A 21,372-nucleotide genomic window follows, 5' to 3' on the forward strand; every position below is an offset into this window, starting at 1 on the left:
GCGGCACCGCGCCCCCGCCGCGCCGTTCCCATGGTGACGGCGTCCTGGCAACGGCGGCAGCTCCCGCAGCGCGGCCTGCGCCAAGGCCCGCGCCGCTCCTGCGCCCCGCTCCGCGCCAACGGCGGGCGGGCGGGCGGGAGGACGGGCGGGCGGACGGGAGGACGGGCGGGCGGCCCGCGGGCGGGCACCCAGCCGCGCAGGCACGCAGCGCACCGAGGAGCGGGGCTCTGCCGGCCGCGGGGATGCCGGGGAGGAGAGGCGGGCGGCCCCGTCCCGCCGCAGTGGTGAGTCCCGGCCCCCGCTCCCCGCGACCCCTCCGGCCGAGCAGCGCCGCGCCGGGCCCGCGGGCTGCCCCTGTCCCTGCCCGCCCCCGCGCCGGGCGGAGCCCCCCGGAGCCGCCGAGGCTCCCCCCGAGGTGCGGCGAGGCGCACGGCCGCGGGGCAGGGCGGCCAGCCCCAAGCCGGGGCGCGGCCCCGGGAGCGGCCCCGGCCTGCCGGGAGGGGCAGGGTCGCCTGAGCCCTCCAGCTCCTGCAAGGGGTGCTGGCGACTTCGGGAAACGGTGACCGAGTGGCTCGGGTCTGCACGGGACAGCTGCCCAGACCAACGAGGGCAGGGCTATTTCTGCGTGCCGTCAGGCGTGCCGCTTAGCGCCGGTAATATCTTTGTCCTGTCAATGTGACGAGCGCAGCCGGAACACTTGGTAAATTAAATAGATCACTCTAAATTTACTGCGCTAATATAGCACGGTTTAAATTGCCATAGCAATATCAAGCTGGAGACACCACCGCTTAGAACAACACTTAAACACACGAAGCCAGTGTTTCGACTGGTATCTATGTTATCTCAGCGCAGCACCGTTAAATCTGGAGCTACGTAACATTGCACTCCTCCGATTCTCGACATTAGAACACCTTATTTTTTCTTGTATTTGATATTGATTAGGCTAAATGGGCGTTTGTTAAATACACTGAGCAAGAGGGAATCCGTCATCAGTCCTGACACCCAGGTGTTCCTGACTGCTGCACGCACCTCACAAGTGCAGTGGAGCTCTGTGCAGCTGCTGAACAAGACCTTACCACAGAGCCCTGCGGGATGCTGCATCAGGTCAAGTCATCTGGTAATTGATTAGGAGGGATTTCAGTGATGAGTGACGTGCTTAAATTAAAAGAACGAGAAGTCCATCCATGTGCCTTTTGTTTCATGTGCACAATTTCTCCAGACACTTGCATTTAGCTGTAGTCTGGTAGAAAACAAAATCTTCAAGCAATCCTATGCTTATTCTACTCCAAAAATGTTTTTCAGTTGATATTAAGGCCATATGTTGATATGAAGGCCATAAGAAGAAAACACTTGAGTTAAGGACTTTTTATTTGGCTGTTTTTATAAGGAGTATTTTACTAAGATATTGCTAGATGTACAGACTTTAATGCTTTTTTTTTTTTTTTTTTAGGTAGAATCCAGTGTTTTGCCTCAGTGATGCATAGCTCCACTCTCTAATCTGTGGGATATTCCTGTGTTCATAGTTAAATTGCACGTTCAAATGCTTCGCTGCATCAAGATCATTAAACTGTGGTACGGCGCAGAGCACCGGGAGTAAATGAGCTCCGGCCTACCACGGCCTCGGGCACCACCAGGCAGCTGTACAGCCCCCCGGGACAGCCAGGAGGGGCTCCCCAGGGACAGCGGCACCATTTGAAAAAACGTGGGGAACCACGTGTGCGAGGAGCAGACTGCAGGACTGGACATTCAGTGGCTGTGCAGAATTCCCAATGCCTCAGTCATCATAATGATACCCAGCTCTTATTCAGGGCTTGTTACTTGCAGGCATGTAAGAGCTTAAACGAAGAGGTAGGTACCATTATTTCTGTTTTCCATATAGAGAATTCGAGTCATTAGGCATGGAAATAACGTCCACAGCCATCAGGATCAGAGGTTGCGCAAGGAATTAACATCAGACCTTTGGAATTGCAGCCTAGTGTCACTGCTGCTCAGCAACCCAGACTCTCTTAAAACTATTTTTTTTTCTAATTTGTAGTTTCTGAAGCACTGTGCTATAAATAGAACACACATACTGTGACAATGTTTGCTCTGTTTTTAGGCAGTGCTTTCATAAGTTTCTAAAGCACAAACATGCTTGGCATTTTGAAATCTCAGCGGACACTCCTATCACTTCTTTACAGTCAAAATTTTACAATTTTGTTTCAATAACCCTGTTTTCCTCTTTCTGTTTGTACAGCATATTGCACCAGGTTTCATCAGCAATTGCAAAATTCTCTTCATATGTAAGCCTTTTGTTTTCAGTGAGCATTTTAGGTTCCCAAGGAATTCAGGCTCAGGCTTCCAATAGGATAGCCATGCTCACTGCTGCCATCTTTGTAGGTTAAAATGTGTGTTTGTTTCATATGGGGTGGAACACTTGGATTTGATTGAGGCTACTGCTTTTTTATTGTTTTAATTTCTGTAACCAGAGGAAAGCTACTGTGCCAGGTACTGATCTCACAGTAAGATATCGAAAATGTCTTTTTGAAGCTATTACCAGAGCTACTCTGCTGCAATGTCTGTCACAGTCTGGCTCGCTATATCTAAAAACTAAGAACAAAACGTATAGTCTTCCTACATAAGAATTTACTACATAGTGTACTCTTTTAGATTTGAGAACAAATGGGTAAAATACACAGTTTTGCTAAACCATACTGATCTCTAACATTCTATTTAGATTACCTGAAAAATACATTATCCCCAGTAACTTGCTGTCATGAAATACTTTCATTTCATTCTCTAGCCAATGCATTCTTAAGCTTTACTATAATCCCACATATCTCACTTTTGTATTTGCTAATTGATGCCGTCTGAGATCAGTAGACGTATTTGGGTCAAGAAGTTTGTTTGCCTCTGTCCTGCCAAACCAGTTCTGTGGGTCACAAGCAGATTTCGGTTGTGAAGTTGTCAACCCTGCCCTTTTCTAGAATACTGTTTTCACTATAAAAATACTTCCTATCAGGTTTTAGTTTGCATTCTTTTGTTCCTTTATATCAATTTTTAAATGCATCTATTCCATAAGCAATATTTAAGCTCCAAGATCAGACCTGTCAGCGTAATCTTAAACTCTTCTTGAAGGTTCACTTAAAGCAGAAGCATTGAATCATTTCATGCCAGATATAAACTATTAAATAATTCAATGTGTACTTTTTCAACAGACAAATTATTGACCAGAAAATGGCCCAGCGAAGCCCGATCTTCCCAACTCTTGCCCATTCTGAAAGGTACAGATGGAATGTAAAAAAAAAAAATAAAAAATCTTCATATTGTCGAGTATATGTCTCTCTTAATTCTCTCTTAATTGTCTAGTTATAGTAACGCTGTAACATGGAACTTCGGCATTTTATATGCAAAGCAAAATGAAATACCCTAGACTCATGCAAATCATGGCCCATATCACAATTCCTTACTCAGCTTTTACTTAACCCTTTCTGAACAAAATTAAATAGCTTAAACTGTAACTGACTAGAAGTCCAAGAACGCTATACTTAAGCCAATGCCTTCTAAATACGGAATAAGTATGAAAGCTCAAGGACAGATCTCACCTTTGTTAGAGTCCTTGTACATCTCTATCAGTGTTATAAGGGTGAAAGTAAATTGTCAGGTTGGTTCATTAACAGGAAACAACATGGACAATACACAGTAACTAACAGAGTTCCAAAAAAAAAAAAAAAAGAATAACAACTCCTCTTTTGAGGGGGGTTCAACTTATGCTTCTGAAATTTTCTTTACTCTTTACAGAACATAGCATCAGGAAATGATTACATGCATCCACAGTCTATGCAGTCAATTTTTTATTTATTTCTTTTACTTTGAGCATCCATGAGCTACCATTGCTTGTTCATGGAAGCTACATAATGCAGAGCTCTTGAAAAATCTAGACCTAAATATAAGGTGTGTGTTGTTTGTTTTTTTTTTTTTAATTTGGCTTCTGAGACTGAGAAGCTTGTCATAACTTTGATCTCTCCTCACTTTTTACACCTGCATATGCTCCTGTCCCATTTGTGGGAGGACAAGCTTTTGTACAGTATTAGAAGATAGCTGTATAGACTGCAAGAAGGAAAGTACACAAGCTACTCCTTTTTAATCTTGGTCTGGTCTTGTTTAGTTTGCAATATCTACCTTCTACAGTTTCTGCTTTGATTAAGCCTGAAGAAAGATGAAAGCTGTAGAGACAAGTAACATTACTTCTGAAACTCAGTAAGAGCATCTGGGTTTGTGTTCTTATTCCAATTATAGTTCTGAATTGTTACTTTTTATAATGCTAATGTTCTCTTCTTAAGATCCTATGCCTTGTAAGCTTCCTTAAAGAGTAGGAAAAAGAGCCTAACTTGCCTTTCTACAGGACAGATAGATGCAGTAGCAAGCAGCATCTGTTTATTTGCAGCAGTGTGCCCTCTCTGTAAGTCTTTTGGTGCTTCTCCCCAGTACTGCCAGTTTTGTGTGAGACCTTAATAATATCTGAATATTCTTCTTCACTAGACGGGTTCGAAACATACCGCTGCATAGCCAGGCGTTGACAGCGGTCCCGCTGGCATCTGCAAGCCTTGTGGATCAGCTGGAAGACAGAATCCTAAGCCATGAGAAAACCACGGCAGCGCTCGTGGAGCACGCTTTTCGCATTAAGGAGGACATTGTTTCCACTCTGCACAGAATGCAGAACAAAGGGGGGGGCGATCGGTTGGCTAGGCAACTCTTAGAAGAACATATCCGAAACATAACTGCAATAGTGAGGCAGCTTAATCGGGACATTGAGGTATGTTAGGAATTTTTCACAGGACTAACACTGTTTCAGCTACTTAGTCCTTCTCATTTAATAACAAAGTTTACCACAGGATGAGAAAGTTCAGACAAGGTCTGAAGATTCTGTAAGCTTATAAATTGTTTTTATAACTTGAAACACTGTTTGCAAATTATGCAGTTCCTTCAGCGGCTATGAAAATAGTACAGGATATTAGCATATAAACACAGAAACCTTTGTGGTACTAATAAGTTTGCTTTCAAAAGCAACACTGGAAAACCTTGAAAAAAATGAATTAACGTGACACTAATACCCAGCTCAACTTCAGTCCAAAGGCTGTGCCGAATAAACACTAGGAAGTGCCTTAGGTCTGTAATAAACTTTCTTTTATTTCCGACTCGCTGACAACACTAAGTAGCCAAACCCAACTGCTCATTTTTCTGACCTAATCATACGCAGATACATGACCTCTGCTCAGTGAGCAACATGGGTGTGGTGGGAAAAACTGATGGATAAACGTTAATATTTAAAACTTTATTCCATTGTCAAGTTCTACTTTATACAGATTATGGTAAGGACAGTACGAATAAGAAGTGACCTAGAGGTACCTCTTTTAGTATATATGAGATGAATCTTTTATTAAAGGCATGATAAAATGTATCTCTTTTTACTGAAATACTGAAAAATAATGAATGACATTTTAAATGTACATTAAATGTAACATACTGAATTTGTATTTGCATATGACTACTTTGTAGATGCTGCAGGAACAGATACGTGTCAGAGACAATCTCAGCTATGGAACAAATTCTACCCTAAAGAGTCTGGAAATGCGGCAGCTTTCTGGTTTAGGAGATCTTCGGGGAAGAGTGGCAAGGTAAATGCCAATATGAAAGTATATTTTGGGGACTAGCTAATGTTGCTTTAATCTTGAAATATGAATGTAAATGCTAATGGGCTGAACTTTGGCAAAATTCCCAGGATAATTTTGCTCGGTGTTTTCCAGAAAATGAATAATAATCCTTTGCATTCCAGTATTACGTATTAAACTTAACAACATGACCCTTAATTCCCCAAATTTGTTTTTAACAAACGACCTCAAATTCCATAGGAATCTGGATACAGTTCAGTTTTAAAAAGAATTATGGTTAGACTTTAAGACTAATTAGCACAATTACTATAAAGGAGGTATGGTATAATCTGCACTTGTAAAGAACTTAGTAGATGCACATTTTTGCATATAGGTTAGAGGTAGAAATATGTGCATTAAATTATTGGTTAACCATATTAAAATCTACATAGGCTACCGGGCATGTAAGGAACAGAAAGCTATAAAACAATTGAGTTTTTACAGGCTACAGTTGTGCAACAGCACAGACTTCAGGTTGTGCCATCACTGACACATTTACAAACCAAAGTACAACAACATTTGTTTCAGTGTCTGTGAAGTGGAACATAAAAAACGGTTTTGTACAACTACAGAAAAAGGACCAAATCTGTCCTAAAATATCCTGGCTAACAACTTCACTGGAATTACACTTGTTCTGAATTTGACCTATTATCTATATTGTACAGGTAACTTTTATTTTTTCTTCTCCTTCAGCTGATTTAGTGATAACAGCCTACAAAGATATCCAGGGAGGGATTTTCCTTGAAGTAACATTTTCTCATGAATTCTTTGATTGTTTCAAGTTTCCACAGTAACTTAGCCCATTTTGTAAAGAATACTTTAGAGAGGTTTAAATACTCGTTATGTAACTTTTAAAAAAAGTTATGCTTTACTAAAGTTATTCTTTAGTAAACAGGAACAAACTAGACAAGCTCATTTTGTCAAATGAAAAACTGATTGAAATATATATTGTTCTCTGAGAAATTTTATAGAATCATCGTAGAATGGCTTGGGTTGGAAGGGACCTTAAAGATCATCTGGTTCCACCCCACTGCCATGGGCAGGGACACCTCCCACCAGCCCAGGCTGCCCAAAGCCCCATCCAGCCTGGCCCCGAGCACTGCCAGGGATGGGGCAGCCACGGCTTCCCTGGGCAGCCTGGGCCAGTGCCTCACCGCCCTCTGAAGGAAGAATTTCTTCCTAATACCTGATCTGAATCTCCCATCTTTTAGTTTAAAGTCATCACCTCTTCTCCTATCACTACACCCCCTGAGTCCCTCCCCAGCTTTCCTGCAGCCCCCTTTAGGTAATGGAAGGCTGCTATAAGCTCTCCCTGGAGCCTTCTCTTCTCTAGGCTGAACAACCCCAGCTCCAGCCCTCTGGTCATCTTTGTGGCCCATGAGGATGGATGTGGCACATGTACATGCTTGGATCTTCCTGCTTTTTATATAAAATGTCCACTTTGAGATCCCACTACATCATAAGACTTGTCCTTATCTGGAGCAACACAGTTACTGACAGCTTGTGCAGCAAAGTAAAGTGCCTTTAGTTTCAGTAGAGAACTCACATGAATAAACATGTGCCAACATGAGCTTCTCCATGGGGCGCTGCCTGACTGAGTACTTGGTATGGGGAGCGGTGGTGGACTAGCTCAGTCTTTGCCAGGATTTCTTCCTTTATTTACTTAGGGCAACTCCCTTTTATTCTGCCTGGGTTGCAATCTATCTGATTATTTTAAGAGATTATACCTATCTGCCCTTATGTCAGCATGAACAATGAACGTTGGAAATTTGTATTCATTACCACAAGAGAATTAGTTTGTCTTTTAACTGTTACCTTCTACTCAGTATTATAACCTAAATTTTCTCTATGTGCAGAAGAAAATAAGCTTCCCTTTCACCAGAAATCAAGTTAAAGCAGTGGTCCACGAGAGAAGGTTATTTTCCTTCATCTACAAACATATTCTACTTCAAACTCCTGTGTTCCTGTGAATAATTATTATGGTATTCCCGGAGATTATGATCAAAATTGCTGTTTGTTGTGCTATACAGATACTTACCAGAAACTTTCCCTTGCATAAATATTTCCTGATTACTCTAGCCAATACATTACATAAAATAAGCCAAACTCACCTAATATAATTTTACTTCAGCATCTGGTCTTACTAGCTCTCACATGAATTCAGAGAGTGAAACCTTAGAAACATGTTGAAGCTACTGTGGGTTACCAGCTCGGGTCCATCAGCTAACCTCTGCTCTCAGCCACAGCCAGGGTGCTGTGTGCAGCTCAGGCTGTAGTGACAGTAGGCTAATTTAACTCAAAGTACATCACATTTGCTCTAGGCTAGAAGAATACACGTGGGCTATTGCTGTGACTCAGTTTGTATATGCTGAGTGATGGTAAATCACCTGTGTCTGAGCCTTTGGATCCTGTAAGGATTTTCCTGTCAGTCTCAGGATCCTGGCCAAATTTCAAAGCCAGTAATTACATGCATACTAAATATCCTATTCAACTTCAGTATTGGAGAGAGTACTATTTATTTCCTAACACCAACTGTTCTGTAACATGTCAATATATCATTGAACAACTGTCTCATTAATTCTTGAGGGTTGCTGCTTTTAGCGGTGAGAACAGGGATCCCTACATGCACGTGCACTTGAGAGGCACAGCTCCAAACACCCCACAGCTCCGGAGGCGTGTGACTCGGGGAGACCTCAGGGCTGAGCTCACCTGCATCACAGCATCAGCTCATAGCCCTAGCAGGAGAGGATGGAACCCACAGAGCAGGTCATGTCTCTGGGCCATTTTTCATTAAGAATTATTGATGAATTTGTAAAGCATCATTACAGGGTTCAACACGAATAATGCTGCCCATATTCCTAAGAATCAGCATTATTATTAAGACAGAATTTACCTCTATTAAAAGCAGTGACACACTGAACAGGAAACTAGATAGATCCTGATAGATCCATTAGTCCAGCCTCCTGTCCCTGATGTTGCTAGTTTTATATAACACAGCTTTACCATGTTTATTTCTAGTGATAAATTCATAAGACCATAAAATTCACGAGTGCTGCCTTATCGTTTATTTACAGAATGTTTTGTGGACTATGACTACTTGTCTGGGAAGTTTAAATACAGCAGCCTTGTCAGAACAAGAGCAGTTGCTGTCTCTAGAGGTCGTCCTCTCCTGAAAACTCCAGAGAAATAGCAATTAACACGTGTTCACATTGCGCCTACCAAGCATATATAGTTGATTTTTATATACATTATAGATCTGACTCATTTCAGATGCCCTGGACTTAAAATATGTAGGCAGATTTTCCTACACTGAGTAGAAAATGAGTCTGATGCATCTGGGATGCACTGCATTTATGATCTCTGTAAGTAAAATAAATCTGCTGCACTCTGCCTACTGGTGGTGTACAAGACATACAGGGAAGACTGATCTGGCCTCCCAGGTGCAGGCCATGTAGTATCTACTAGCTCTGCTGTTCTGGCCCAGTGGATCCCCTGGATGCATCAACTTGTTTTTTTCACTACCTCTCTTACAGCTACCTGTTTTTCACTGAAGCATTGATATTTTAATCAAAACATCTCCAATTATTAAAAAAAAAAAAAAAAGAACGTTACCAATCTGTGCATGCCATTTTAGCATAACTTTATAGCATCCTGTTGCAGAGTATTGGCATAGTTCTCAGCTTTTTCTAGTCATTGATGATACTGCATAGAACAGCCATTGCAATTTGATTTCTTAGAGACGAAAGGCAATGAAAATATTCTTCAGTGTGCCAGAAAAGGAACTACCGCTTTTGCTTACTAACATTTGGAAGACTTATTATCAAATAAGATTATCAAATGATAATTTTGATTTGATAATCAAAAGATTATCAAATGACTATTTGATAATTTCACTGGTTTTATCAAATATTACAATTTTTTTTTTTTTTTTTGATTTATACCGGATTCTGAAACTCAGAATGCTTGGTACTACAAAGTCTTCTCTCCATTTACTCTTCCTATACTAATTTCATTTAAGTACACAGTTTGGTAATCATAACTTTTAGAAAATGTCCTCCAAAGTCAAATAACAGTACAACAAACTCATCCTAGTGCATCTTTGGCCCAAATTTCAACAGTGCATGTGTGCAACTGCAGCATGAAAAACTGCTGTGAATAGTTGGTATGGCCTACTCTCTTCATTCTAAGCATGAAGAGCTTTTTGTTGTGCATTTCTTTGTACAAAATGGTTTTCTATAAAATCTTAGGTGTTGCGTAAGCTGGAAGCATAGCTATTTTTTCAAATCAATTTTTTTATATCCTTATCCTCAGCTCTTACGTTTTTAAATTAGTATTCTTCCTATAAATCTTAATCTATTTCTCATTTTTTTCCTTGGGCTTTTAAGATGACCAGACCTCAAAAGTTGATTTCAACTTTTGTCTTTCTATCCATTGGCTTCATCTATAGTCTGATCTTACTATTAATTATATTAAATATTTCTGAACATTGGACTTAAATTGTACTTTAAAGAAGGATTTATTGTAATTTTAACATGAATCTATAAAGAAGTCAGAGCTTTCTGAGATATGGAAAATCGAGCAGGTATTGTAATGTGCCTCTTATCTGTAAACAAAGAAAAATTCCAAACTATAATGAACCATTTTTTTTTTTAGATTACCAATTTTCTTCCCATCCATCGTGCAGGAGGAAACCTAAATCAAAAGTGTTGGAAAGACCATGGTTTTCTGTATGTTCATCTTCGTACTGTTTAGTTTTTCTCTGCACTATTTGAAGGCTAGTGGAAGCATCAACTAAAATTATTTGTTATAAGTCTTAAACTCAAAATATATACTCACATAACTGGTATCAGGATCTCATTCCATGTATGTAGCATACTACTGTTCTTTTGCAGGTAAAAACTAATCCGGTGTTTGGGATTATGTACAACACATATAGCAAAGAGACTGCTTTGACCACTTAAACACTGAGAATATTGTTTTAAAAAATATCCCAGGATAAAAATGAAGTGCATTCCATAACTACATTGATATTTAAAATGTATTCCAACTTTTGTTTTAAAAGGGTGCTAATTATAGTATACCTGTAGAAATATTAAATAATACAATTAATACACACCAGATTGACACTAAATTAACAGTCAGAATTTTTAAATTTTCAGTTACCGTACAATTACATGACCCTTTTGATCATGTAACCCAGTTCCACAAAGAAGAGACGCCCTATGATTAAATCCATAATACTAATTTGCCTTAAAAGCAATTACAGATGCCTACTCTTTGCTTTTGGTACAGTAGTTTCAAAGCTGTTGCTTTTTATATTTTCTGTAATGCCTCAGAAAAACAAGACTTTTTTTTAATAATTTTTATTTTTATTTTTTGAGTTCACAGGCTTTTGGTGAATAGATTTGTCTTCTCTTGCCTTTCTAAAGGAACTGCTGGAACTACCTGATTCTAAGACCTACAATTCACTGCTGTGTGCTATTCTGCTCTTTCTATAGATATTACTAATCAATCTTGTTATGCTGAACTGCTCAACTATAAATTACTTTCTACAAGTTTTCTAATTTGTGATATTTTGCATTATTTATTATTTTTATATTGAAATTGTACTGTCATATTTATAGTAACAGTTGTTACTGTAACCAAGGTGATGAAAGCACATTTTGAAGTGAAAGCTTTCCAACTGAAACATGAGTTAAAAGAAGTTAAAATGTGTCATGGCTTTGCATAATGACTTAACCTGCCATAGTTTGTCCCATTTTACTGCCTTTTTCCCCTTTAAATTGTAACTGCTGTCTGTTCTTCATCAGTTTCAGAGATCAAATTTAGTAACTTTGATTATTATACATCTAAAATATATATATATATACACGACTGATACTTTGCAGGGGTCTTACTCCTGAAATTACAGTACTTGTATTTGTACAGCTCAGTTAATGTTCTTATTGTATTACTGTAGATGAAATCCACTTGATTAAAATATTTTTGAAATGTTGTAGGAAATGCATGTATTCTATAGCACATTTGCCCTTAAAATGTTACAGCACTGAGAAATGTTCCAACGTGAAGAAAGGAAAGTAATTATTATGTGCCAGTACTGCATTTTGTAGTCTTTAGCAAGACAAAATTGGCATGGCTTTAAATGACAGCTTTACCTAAATACAGACTGTATTAACTAAACCATAACTTTTCCCCACATTGCTTACTACATAGATTGTGTACTATTATTTTGCAAAAGAAAATAAAAATAGGAATGTAAGACTCAGAGGAGCACAGCTACAGTAATGGAAAAGTCATCTTCAATTAGTTAGGCCTCTAACTATATAGGCCAAATCTTACAGGCCATGACAGATGTCTGCTGGAATATGACAAAAGTATGACACATTGAAATCCTGCATATCTTTGAAATTGTAATGTGATTACCCCAACTCTGATAACAACACAGTCTACCCATATTATGCCAGAGCCAAGAAAACGAGTGCATCAGGTGTTTGGTAGACTATTTAACTTCTATTCCCATTCAGGAGCAGTTTGATGGCTACTGTGAGATATATCAGCATTCTTACAGCCTCATAAGACAATGTTTTGCTAGACAGACATCACTTTCACAGAAATACCCAGTCTAAAATGGATATTTTTAAAAGCCTGGACCTTATGTTCTATTCAGCTGTTGCTTTGGTATTTATTTATTCAAACAGGTGTGATGCCGGGTTAGCCAGACTGTCTGCAGAACATAAAATTACATATGAAAGACTTCAGAGCCTAAGTAAAGACCAACACACCTCTAAGCTGATCTTAGAATCTAAAATCAAAGAGGCAGAAATACAGGTACAGTATTTAGACCCGAGTGATCCATGTATGGGTAAGAATTATAGTCTAATTCAAACACACACCATTACTGTTAATTATTTTCTTGGGAGTTCAGAGATTTAAAGATGGAGAGTTATATCTGCTCACAGTCCTTATTAGATTGAATATTGCTACATAGCTACATTACTGTATTGGTCTAACTGGAAAAAAAGTCCATAAATTGTTGCCTTTTGTATGCTGTACAGAAGGTCCTAGTGTTTAAAGGTACCTACAAAGTCTCCAGGAATGAACCACCATCAGTGACTGCTGATGTGAACAGTTTCTCGAGGTCAGAATGTTAAGGAGACATGGATGTTCTACAAAACCACCGTAACAATGCAAGCTTCAGTTTACCCTGTATGTTTTGGCCTTCCCAAAATTATTTTGTATACATTTGAACACTATTTTTGAAGGTCAGCAAAACAAAGCTGTTTTGTGGCTCTAAGAATCCCTTAACCTATCTGCTGGCTTTCTCTCCCATTGGGTATGAGAATGGAATTGAGCACTAAATAGAAGCAGAGTCTCGAGACATTGCAAAAAAGGGTTCTTCATAACTCTGTCTCAAAGCCTTCTCATTTTCTTAGGTAACAACAATATTTTGCACCTTCACTTTGTGGTAGGTAAATGGCTAAAATTCACTTCACTTTTCTCAGAACACTCAGCATGCCAGGAATATATTGTCATGAATCTTGTAAACAGAACAGTATGTTTTGTACTGCCACGACTGCTTTTGTGAGAAATACTTTATGTTAGCAATAACCGATCCCCAGTTAAATCCAGCACTTGCATCACTGCAGTAGGTATTACACGAGAAGTGCTGAAGACTGTCACCCAGTCGCGGTGGAGGGTCTGCATAATTGACACCTGGTGATGTATGGATTGTGTAAATCCAGCTGCCTCAGAGCAGGACGATGCTTTCAAGGCAAGACTGTTCACTTTATTTATGGCTGAAGGAATTATAGCTTTCATAGTGTTCCTACTTTTGTCTTGTGAGACAATATACTTTTCATGAGAAAGTAAAATGCAGAAACTCAGTGATTTTGGAAACATCAGCAATACAGCTCTTCTACTGACACAAAAAACGTCCCAAATGAGACTGTGGCGAAATGCTGTTGAAAAGTAGTAAATTCTGAATTCTGTTTCAGATTTCTCATCTCCTGAGCAGAGTGGAGCAGTCAATAATGCAGCAAGAAGCAAAGCTGAAGGTTGCCTACAAGGAGAGCACGCAGCAGCTCCACCTGCTGGACACCAAGTGAGTGAACTGCCACCGGCCCGAAGAGCCGATCCCATTGTTTTCAGTGCCGCAAAGCATTGTGACATTTCATAAAAATACTTCTGTTTTGTTTTCACTATTTTCCAAAAGGATGTTGCCTGCCTTGTCCCATTTAGTAGCCTTAAAGCTTGAAGATTTGCCTTTATAGGGTGTCAAGAATGCAGTAATTATCATTAAATTTTTGTGATCATCATAAAAAAATGCTGCTGAATGACTGAAAATTCTGCTCTTTTTATCTCCTAATTCGTATCATACTTTTAGATTAAAAAACGCTATTGAGGAACTCAGCAGCCAGATTTTGTCTGCACGCAGCTGGTTGGAACAGGAACATGAAAGGATTGAAAAAGAACTTGTGCAAAAGCTGGACCAACTCTCATTGACTTTTAAGGAAACCACGGTAAGTTTCATTAGAGTCTCCTAATACTTCTCAGGAACTATTCAAAAGCATTATGAATAACTGGGACTTTCAGACCTCACCAATATTTGTAGAACTCTTTTCACTGATGTCAAGCATAGCATTCCCACGGCCTGAGAGTCTTGAAATAAATCTGACCACTTTAAAAACATCAGTATTTTAGCCTACTATCAAGTCAGTTTAACGTGTTTTCTAAAATAAATTTTAATTCCTTACGCCTTTAAATTCCACATAAGAAAAGATGATTAATCAATACCTATTGCATATCTGGGAAACACCACTCTAGTTTCATATACAAAAGAAACCATTAAAGTTATTTTTCCTGGCTCCAGGAAATGAGTGAAAGAGCTATAGAGATGAAATTCAACCAAATGTCAGAGAAAATTGACAAAATAGAAGAAATACAGAAGATAACCATGGAAGCACATGAAGCACAACAGACTGAAGAAAAGATAAATATTCGCATTGGCAAACTTCAAAATGAGATTAATGAAGACATAAAAGAAATGAAAGCTGAAGTTAATGCTGGTAGGACTATAATCAATCAAGATCTTTCTTCTGAATTGCGGTAACAATGACTGACCTTTAATACTCTTCAAAATGTCTTTGTACTAAAGTATTTTAAAGACACCGGGGCCAAATGTAGTGGTTGCATCTGTTCCATTTAAAAGGGCTTTCACTAAGTGTGAAGCTCACAGAAACAAGAGGTGACATCTTAATAGCTTAGAAGTGCTCCCCAGAATGTACATAAGCACAGTTTGGCTGCAATCAGGGGCATTATTGCCATCAGCACACCAGCATAATTAAAGTCTTAATTTTCGTCAGAACTTTTGCTATCTTTCTAGTGTAAAATTGAGTGTTATGGTAGGAGGCATATTCTGATATTAACTACATCATACTCTATTTCTTTATATTATAAACTAATTCAATTCTCATGTGCAATTAGGGTTTGCAGCTATCTATGAGAGCATTGGGTCTCTACGGCAAGTTCTAGAAGCGAAAATGAAGCTTGACAGAGATGAACTACAGAAGCAGATCCACCAAATGAAGCAGGAGATTCCAGCATGGGGAGAGGCTGGACCGTGACTGCAAGATTTTGTTTGAGATGAATATTTCCCTGGCTAATAGGCAGACTATAATCTTGTTCCAGTCTGTAATCCAAATGTAATGTATGTACCGAAGGACATGCTGCTGTTGCACAGGTTTGTATGTTTAAGTGGTAAATGCAAGCTTTTAATAGATCAACTGACAAGAAGCTTTTATGGGCTGAGGTGCTGATTTACCACTGCACTGCTCTAGTTGCTCTCAGGAGATTACCAACATAAAACTAGAGTAATATATTGGTGAAACTGGCACCTAATTTGCTAAAGGCATTTCAATGCTCCCCAGTTTTGTAGGCTTGACCTGGCAGTTATATGCTTATATGTATAAGCATCTCGATATATTCTTTTTTAAATAAGAAGTTGGTATAACTTGTTTATTATCAGTTCGGCAAGGTTCTCCACCTTGATACAAATTACTATGTTTGAAGTCACCACACATTTTTGCAGTGACCTTCTCTACTACTGACTCCCTGAGGAGACAGAATTGGCACCACACAGACCAATTTTCAAAACTTAGATACTGTCAGAAAACTTTTGTTTAGCTGTGCAAATATCCTGTGTGCGTGCGTACGCGTGTGTGTGGAAACTAAATAGTATTATATAATGTAGTTGTAGACTAAGATGATTCATGAACAATATAAGAAACAACTTGTGATCTTATGTATTGTGACCTTTTTAAATGAATAACCAAGTAGACTTGAGACAAGGTAAAAGATTTATATACAGTATTTTATAAGCTGGGCATGTGTTCCTGTGACTTGTTTCATTATATTACTATGAACTTTGAAAGGTTTGAAAACAAAAGAAAAAGTGACGATCTGGAGATAAAGTCTGGAGAATTTTGTGTAAAATAAAATGCAGTTTATGATCTGCTTAGCAATTTCTATTGAAGTAAAACAACTAACTCTTCAAATTTAAGTAGATTTTAATAATTTAGTAGGTTCGAACTGGTAATTCATGGTATTTCCAAATAATAATGGTGCTTATTTCCATTCCCGTAATAGTTTACACGCTGAAAATGAGCACCCATGCAGCATATTAATCTAGATGGGAAAAAATATATTTTGATTCTTTATCTTCATTCAGAGCTTGTTATTGCTTATGTTTTCAAATCACGCAGGATTAAGCAGTCATGAAGAATAACAGGCTTCATCCAGTATCCTATTAATTTATACAGTAAACAGTACTTCATGTGCAAAAATACCATTAATTTGTACAAGTGTTACTGCCAACTTGTACAAGTTGATACAATATCTTTCCATTGTCTTTAACAGGCCTTTCTTTTAGCCAATATTTCAAAACCATATTCCTGTTTGGACAACCAGTGGCAAACGTCTCATCACATCCATGAAACAAGGTTTGGCCCACACAGTCAACATATTAAAAAAATGCTCCAAAAACATATGTGCATTAAGTAGGACAGCGTATGGTGTAAAAACAGGAAAATATACATGTCTTTACAGGATTAGTGCCTAAGTTGATATTTACTTCCTATATAGTTGAAAGTATTTTAATGCATCAAAGATACCTGAGCTTTTTGCAACTCTGGCTTCTAGTGCTCTCTGATAACAATACTGCCTCTGTTATTCCTGTTTTGTATCATCCACATGCTATGGAGTATATTTACAATGGCAGCTGAAAGGTAAGCCCAGTTCTCTAAAGGGACACAATGAAATGCTTGCAGATACGCTTTAGGAATTGTCTTAATACTTCATTCTTTCTTCATTTCTGTATTCTCATCTGTTCTTAAATACTTAGCCAACTACAGTGGAAAAGCTATCACTGGTGTTTTGTAAACAAACAGACACACACCTTGAACACACAAGGAAGCAAAAAGAGATGAACAAAAACTCACTTTTTCTTCTGTAATTGCAAATCTGTACCTGAGAGAGTCTTGTAAATATGGAAGAGTTTACAGAGAAACAGTTTATGTATGACTAATAAAATGTTTCTCTTGTAAAATCTTGTGTGATTCATCACATATAAAAAAAATGTAGAACATTCTAGCTAATTCTACTTCTGCTGTTTTCCCTAAATTTCAGCTAAGGTAAATAACCAAACCAGAACAAAACAAAACACACACAACAACATTGAAATGTGAGCTCCTATCAAGCAATGTGTTCCAATTACAAAGAAGTGCTATTGGAGGAAGTTCTCTGCACAGACTAGGCCTACAAAATCTTGACTGCACCTTCTGTCAGGGAGTGTTTGTCTCTGGTAAATAACAGCTGAGTTCTTCAACGTAGAATTAGAGTCCCTACATCTTTCTATCTTCTTAAAATTGTATAGCAAAAGCCTCTCATCAGGCAGAAACAGCCTGCCCCCAGGGGAATAACTATGAAGTCAGGAGGACTGTATTATGGATACTGTGTTCTAGGAAAGCTTGATTTTAAAAAGCAGAAACCAGTTCTAAACACTGACCTGCACAGATCCTGCAAAACTAAACAGAAGGACATACCTGTGCTTGAAAGTGGAGCTGCCCCTTTATTTTTCCTTTCCATGTTGGTCTCCACTGACATTCCTTTGTGTTAGGAGTGCTAATTTCATTCCTTCAGGAATGCAGAGGGCTTCTGATTGTTGAAGTAATATTTTCTCCACTCAACATAAGTACTTATGTTAGTACCTCCAGGAGTCACTATCTTTACAGCACCAAACTGGGCTGCCTTTTCTCTCCACAAAGGGAGAAAAGAAATGTAGTGAGAAGAGGCAGTGTTAGTCTGGGTAATTTTCAAGGTTATGTTGAATCTCTATTACCCCGAAGGAAAAACTACTCCTTAACTCTTGCTCCTTTAAACTGAAATAGCCTTTGCTGGACATTGGTTTGTTCCACTTACTTGACTATGATCCCAACTTCCATAAAATGGGAGGTAATCACAGAATCGTCTAGGTTGGAAGAGACCTCCAAGATCACCTAGTGCAACCTCTGACCTAACACTAACAAGTCCTTCACTAAACCATATCACTAAGCTCAACGTCTAAGCGTCTTTTAAAGACCTCCAGGGATAGTGACTCAACCACTTCCCTGGGCAGCCTATCCCAATGCCTAATAACCCTTTCAGTAAAGAAGTTCTTCCTAATACCCAACCTAAACCTCCCCTGGCGCAACTTTAGCCCATTCCCCCTCATCCTGTCACCAGGCACGTGGGAGAACAGACCAACCCCCACCTCGCTACAGCCTCCTTTCAGGTACCTGTAGAGAGCGATGAGGTCTCCCCTGAGCCTCCTCTTCTCCAGGCTGAACAATCCCAGCTCCCTCAGCCGCTCCTCGTAAGACTTGTTCTCCAGACCCCTCACCAGCTTCGTTGCCCTTCTCTGGACTCTCTCGAGCACCTCGACGTCCTTCTTGTAGCGAGGGGCCCAAAACTGAACACAGTACTCGAGGTGCGGCCTCACCAGAGCTGAGTACAGTACAGCTGAGTAAGACTTCAATGTCTTCAGAGCTTGTGCTCACTATAAAGCTTAAGCAATACAGAAACAAAGGTATGCAATGTTTTTCTTAGGGGATACAGAGCTTCTGAACAAAGAAAAAAACCAAAACAAAACACACCACTGCTCCCCCAAAAAACAAAAAACAACCAACTAAAAAAAAACCTGAACAAAAACAAACAAAACCAAACAACACACAACCACAAAACAAACGGAAGAAAAAAAAAAAGGAAACGCAAAGACCCACTATCCCCTACCGCTGATGACTTCTAAACCAGCATGAGAACTTGAATCAGCAGGTCCAGCAATGGCCCCTAAAGGAAAACTCTCCTTTCTCAAAAGGTGTGGCACACTTAGTAGTTTAGCTGAGGTAGCAATTCATATCTCACTCAACGGGGAACTTCTTTGTGGAATACGCAAAGTACAGGAGGCAAGAATAATGACTACATTCTTCTGGACTGGCTGAGTTCTCCTTATGCAAACATTTACAGAACCAGGAATTTCCAGGGTATCTGCAACTCCAAACTGTGTATTTGTAGAGTGTCCCAGTTCTATAAATTTAAAACCAAATTTCATCACTGTAATGGCCTTTAGTAATATGAGATAAAGAGAGCAGATAGGATCTGCTGCAATGCACTACTTTAAATGCTGAAACATCCTTGTGATTGAAGCACAAGAGTTGCGTTTCCAAGAAAGTTTCTGAAATCAGAAGACTTTTTCCCTCCTCCTCTCCCCACGACTTTAAAGAAACTGCAGGTTTGATGTTGATATGTTGATATGTTGATATGTTGATAACTGTGCAGCTGAAAGTGAGTACGAGGAGATTACATAGTGAATCAACAAACCCCAAAGCTCTAAACTCATAGATAAAATCACTCGGGTGGGATAGAAGAAAATTGACAAGTGATGCTAGTATTTTTTGATTTGCTTTTTAGGGAGTAATGCTTCCTTAAACTCACTAACAAACCTGAATATCTAGGCTCCAAATCTGGGTATTAAATTAAAATCAAATCAAACCAGGTGCCAAAGCAAACCCAAAGCAGAATGCTTTCTAATACAATAAAAAGAAATTATGTTGCATGAGGTGAATGGAAAGACTCTTGCTGGGGCATGGAAACCAGGAGTTCACATGGGAAGCTCAAGCTAAATTTGCCAAGGTTTCTTAAGCTGATCCCATTGCCTAAACAACTGGCCAGACTCAAATATGTTTCAGTGAATGCTTTTCAGTGAATGAGAAGTCAAGCAAGGATGTTACCTAGCATACACATGACTTACTCGGAGCTATTTATCAGGTTTGTCTTTCTAAAAAAACTAGCTTTCCAAGGAAATACAAACAGAAGGCCTACAGCTGGAAAAAAAAAAAGACATTCATTTCCATAATCCAGTTTATGATTAAGCCTTTTAAATCTGAAAGGAGAAGAACAACAGGCTTTATGAAATCTTTTTGTACATATCCCTTATTTGCATACCCTGTGGCTCTTTCTTTATCTCCCTGATAAAAAGTGTGATCTGGCTTTATCCAACACTGGCCACAACAAGATTTGCATGCAGTAAAAATGTCACCACATCACACCATATGATACCAGCAGTGTCTTGATGCTTCCTATTTCTTCTTTTAACTTATTCACTTCTGCTTCTCACTCTGCACACTGTGGTTAATAAAAACCTAACAGGAACTAAGGTCATAATCAGAAACTTCTTGTAAAATGTACAGCTTTACTTCCTCTTAAGAAAAATTTCTTAAGCTGCTATTTAGTTCTCATCATAGCCTTTTATAAAATCATATTTTTTCTGGGGAGTTTCATTCAAGCGATACACATGTATACTGCTATTTATCAACTAATAACCAAGACACAAGGACTAAGTGCCTCCTCAAGCCAGAGGTTCCCAACTTGTCTTTTAAATAGCTATAAATGAAGAGATAACACTTCTTATTCTTCACAGATACACATTTTCTATATAATTTTCATTACTTGCATCTCACACTGAGTTACTGTACTATGCCAGTACTGATATAAGAACTGTCTAGAGAAGGCGTGAACTTACAGGGAGGTTATTTCTGGAAAAAAGGGGGGGGGGGGCAAGAAATCTGGCAAAACCTATTGCAGACACGTTTTTATGTATTTTATTCTTTAAGGAAGAGAAATATAAACACTTCTGAAGAACAGCAGCAAATGACCACAGAAATTTCTTATTTACTGATGCTGATCCCAACAGCTGCCTGTGGCCTAACTCCACTAACATCACTGCTCGGCAAGTTGGAGGGGGCAGCAGTGGCAGGAAAATGGCTGGAAGGTCTTAACATTAATGGCGCTGTTTAACACGTGTGCTTCAAACACCTGTTGAAATAAAACTGCACTTTCAAACCTGTCGCTGTGTGGGAAGGCGCGTTGTTTCTGTGATGCTGCTCTGGTGGCTCAGGTGCAGTTCTGGCCGCACATTCGAGCCGCGGTTCTCCTAGGAGCGCTCCGAGCAGGGCCTCTGGCCAGGCATGGGCTGCCCTTGTTTGCCAGAGCTGCTGCTTGCTGGCACCTGCCTGCTGCAGTGTTGGCCCCGGCCAGTGACCTGGAGGAGATCCTGGCCACCATGGGCAGGGCAGGGATTTACTGGGCCCCC

At 39.4% G+C, this 21,372-nt stretch overlaps 1 protein-coding gene across 6 annotated transcripts; it reads left to right on the forward strand.

Moving 5' to 3' along the window:
- Positions 1 to 35: 35 nt before the first annotated feature.
- FAM81A (family with sequence similarity 81 member A) lies at positions 36 to 21,367 on the forward strand. Of its 6 annotated transcripts, XR_013956091.1 has the most exons (12): positions 36 to 284; positions 1,451 to 1,848; positions 3,198 to 3,263; positions 4,522 to 4,795; positions 5,539 to 5,657; positions 12,389 to 12,518; positions 13,685 to 13,791; positions 14,074 to 14,209; positions 14,560 to 14,755; positions 15,174 to 15,429; positions 16,605 to 16,687; positions 20,894 to 21,367. XR_013956091.1 is itself a non-coding variant. In XM_080608145.1 (10 exons), exons 3-10 carry the CDS (start codon positions 3,217 to 3,219, stop codon positions 15,311 to 15,313), a joined length of 1,149 nt encoding a protein of 382 aa, XP_080464271.1. In that variant the 5' UTR covers positions 36 to 284; positions 1,451 to 1,848; positions 3,198 to 3,216; the 3' UTR covers positions 15,314 to 17,292. The 6 variants fall into 6 exon arrangements, 4 of the variants coding, with proteins under 4 accessions (XP_080464271.1, XP_080464272.1, XP_080464273.1 ...); XR_013956092.1 differs by lacking the exon at positions 20,894 to 21,367 and having other exon boundaries at positions 16,605 to 17,292; XM_080608145.1 differs by lacking the exon at positions 20,894 to 21,367 and having other exon boundaries at positions 15,174 to 17,292.
- Positions 21,368 to 21,372: the final 5 nt, after the last annotated feature.

This window comes from Anser brachyrhynchus, assembly GCF_964034855.1.
Source record: "Anser brachyrhynchus genome assembly, chromosome: 11".
Taxonomy (NCBI): domain Eukaryota; kingdom Metazoa; phylum Chordata; class Aves; order Anseriformes; family Anatidae; genus Anser; species Anser brachyrhynchus.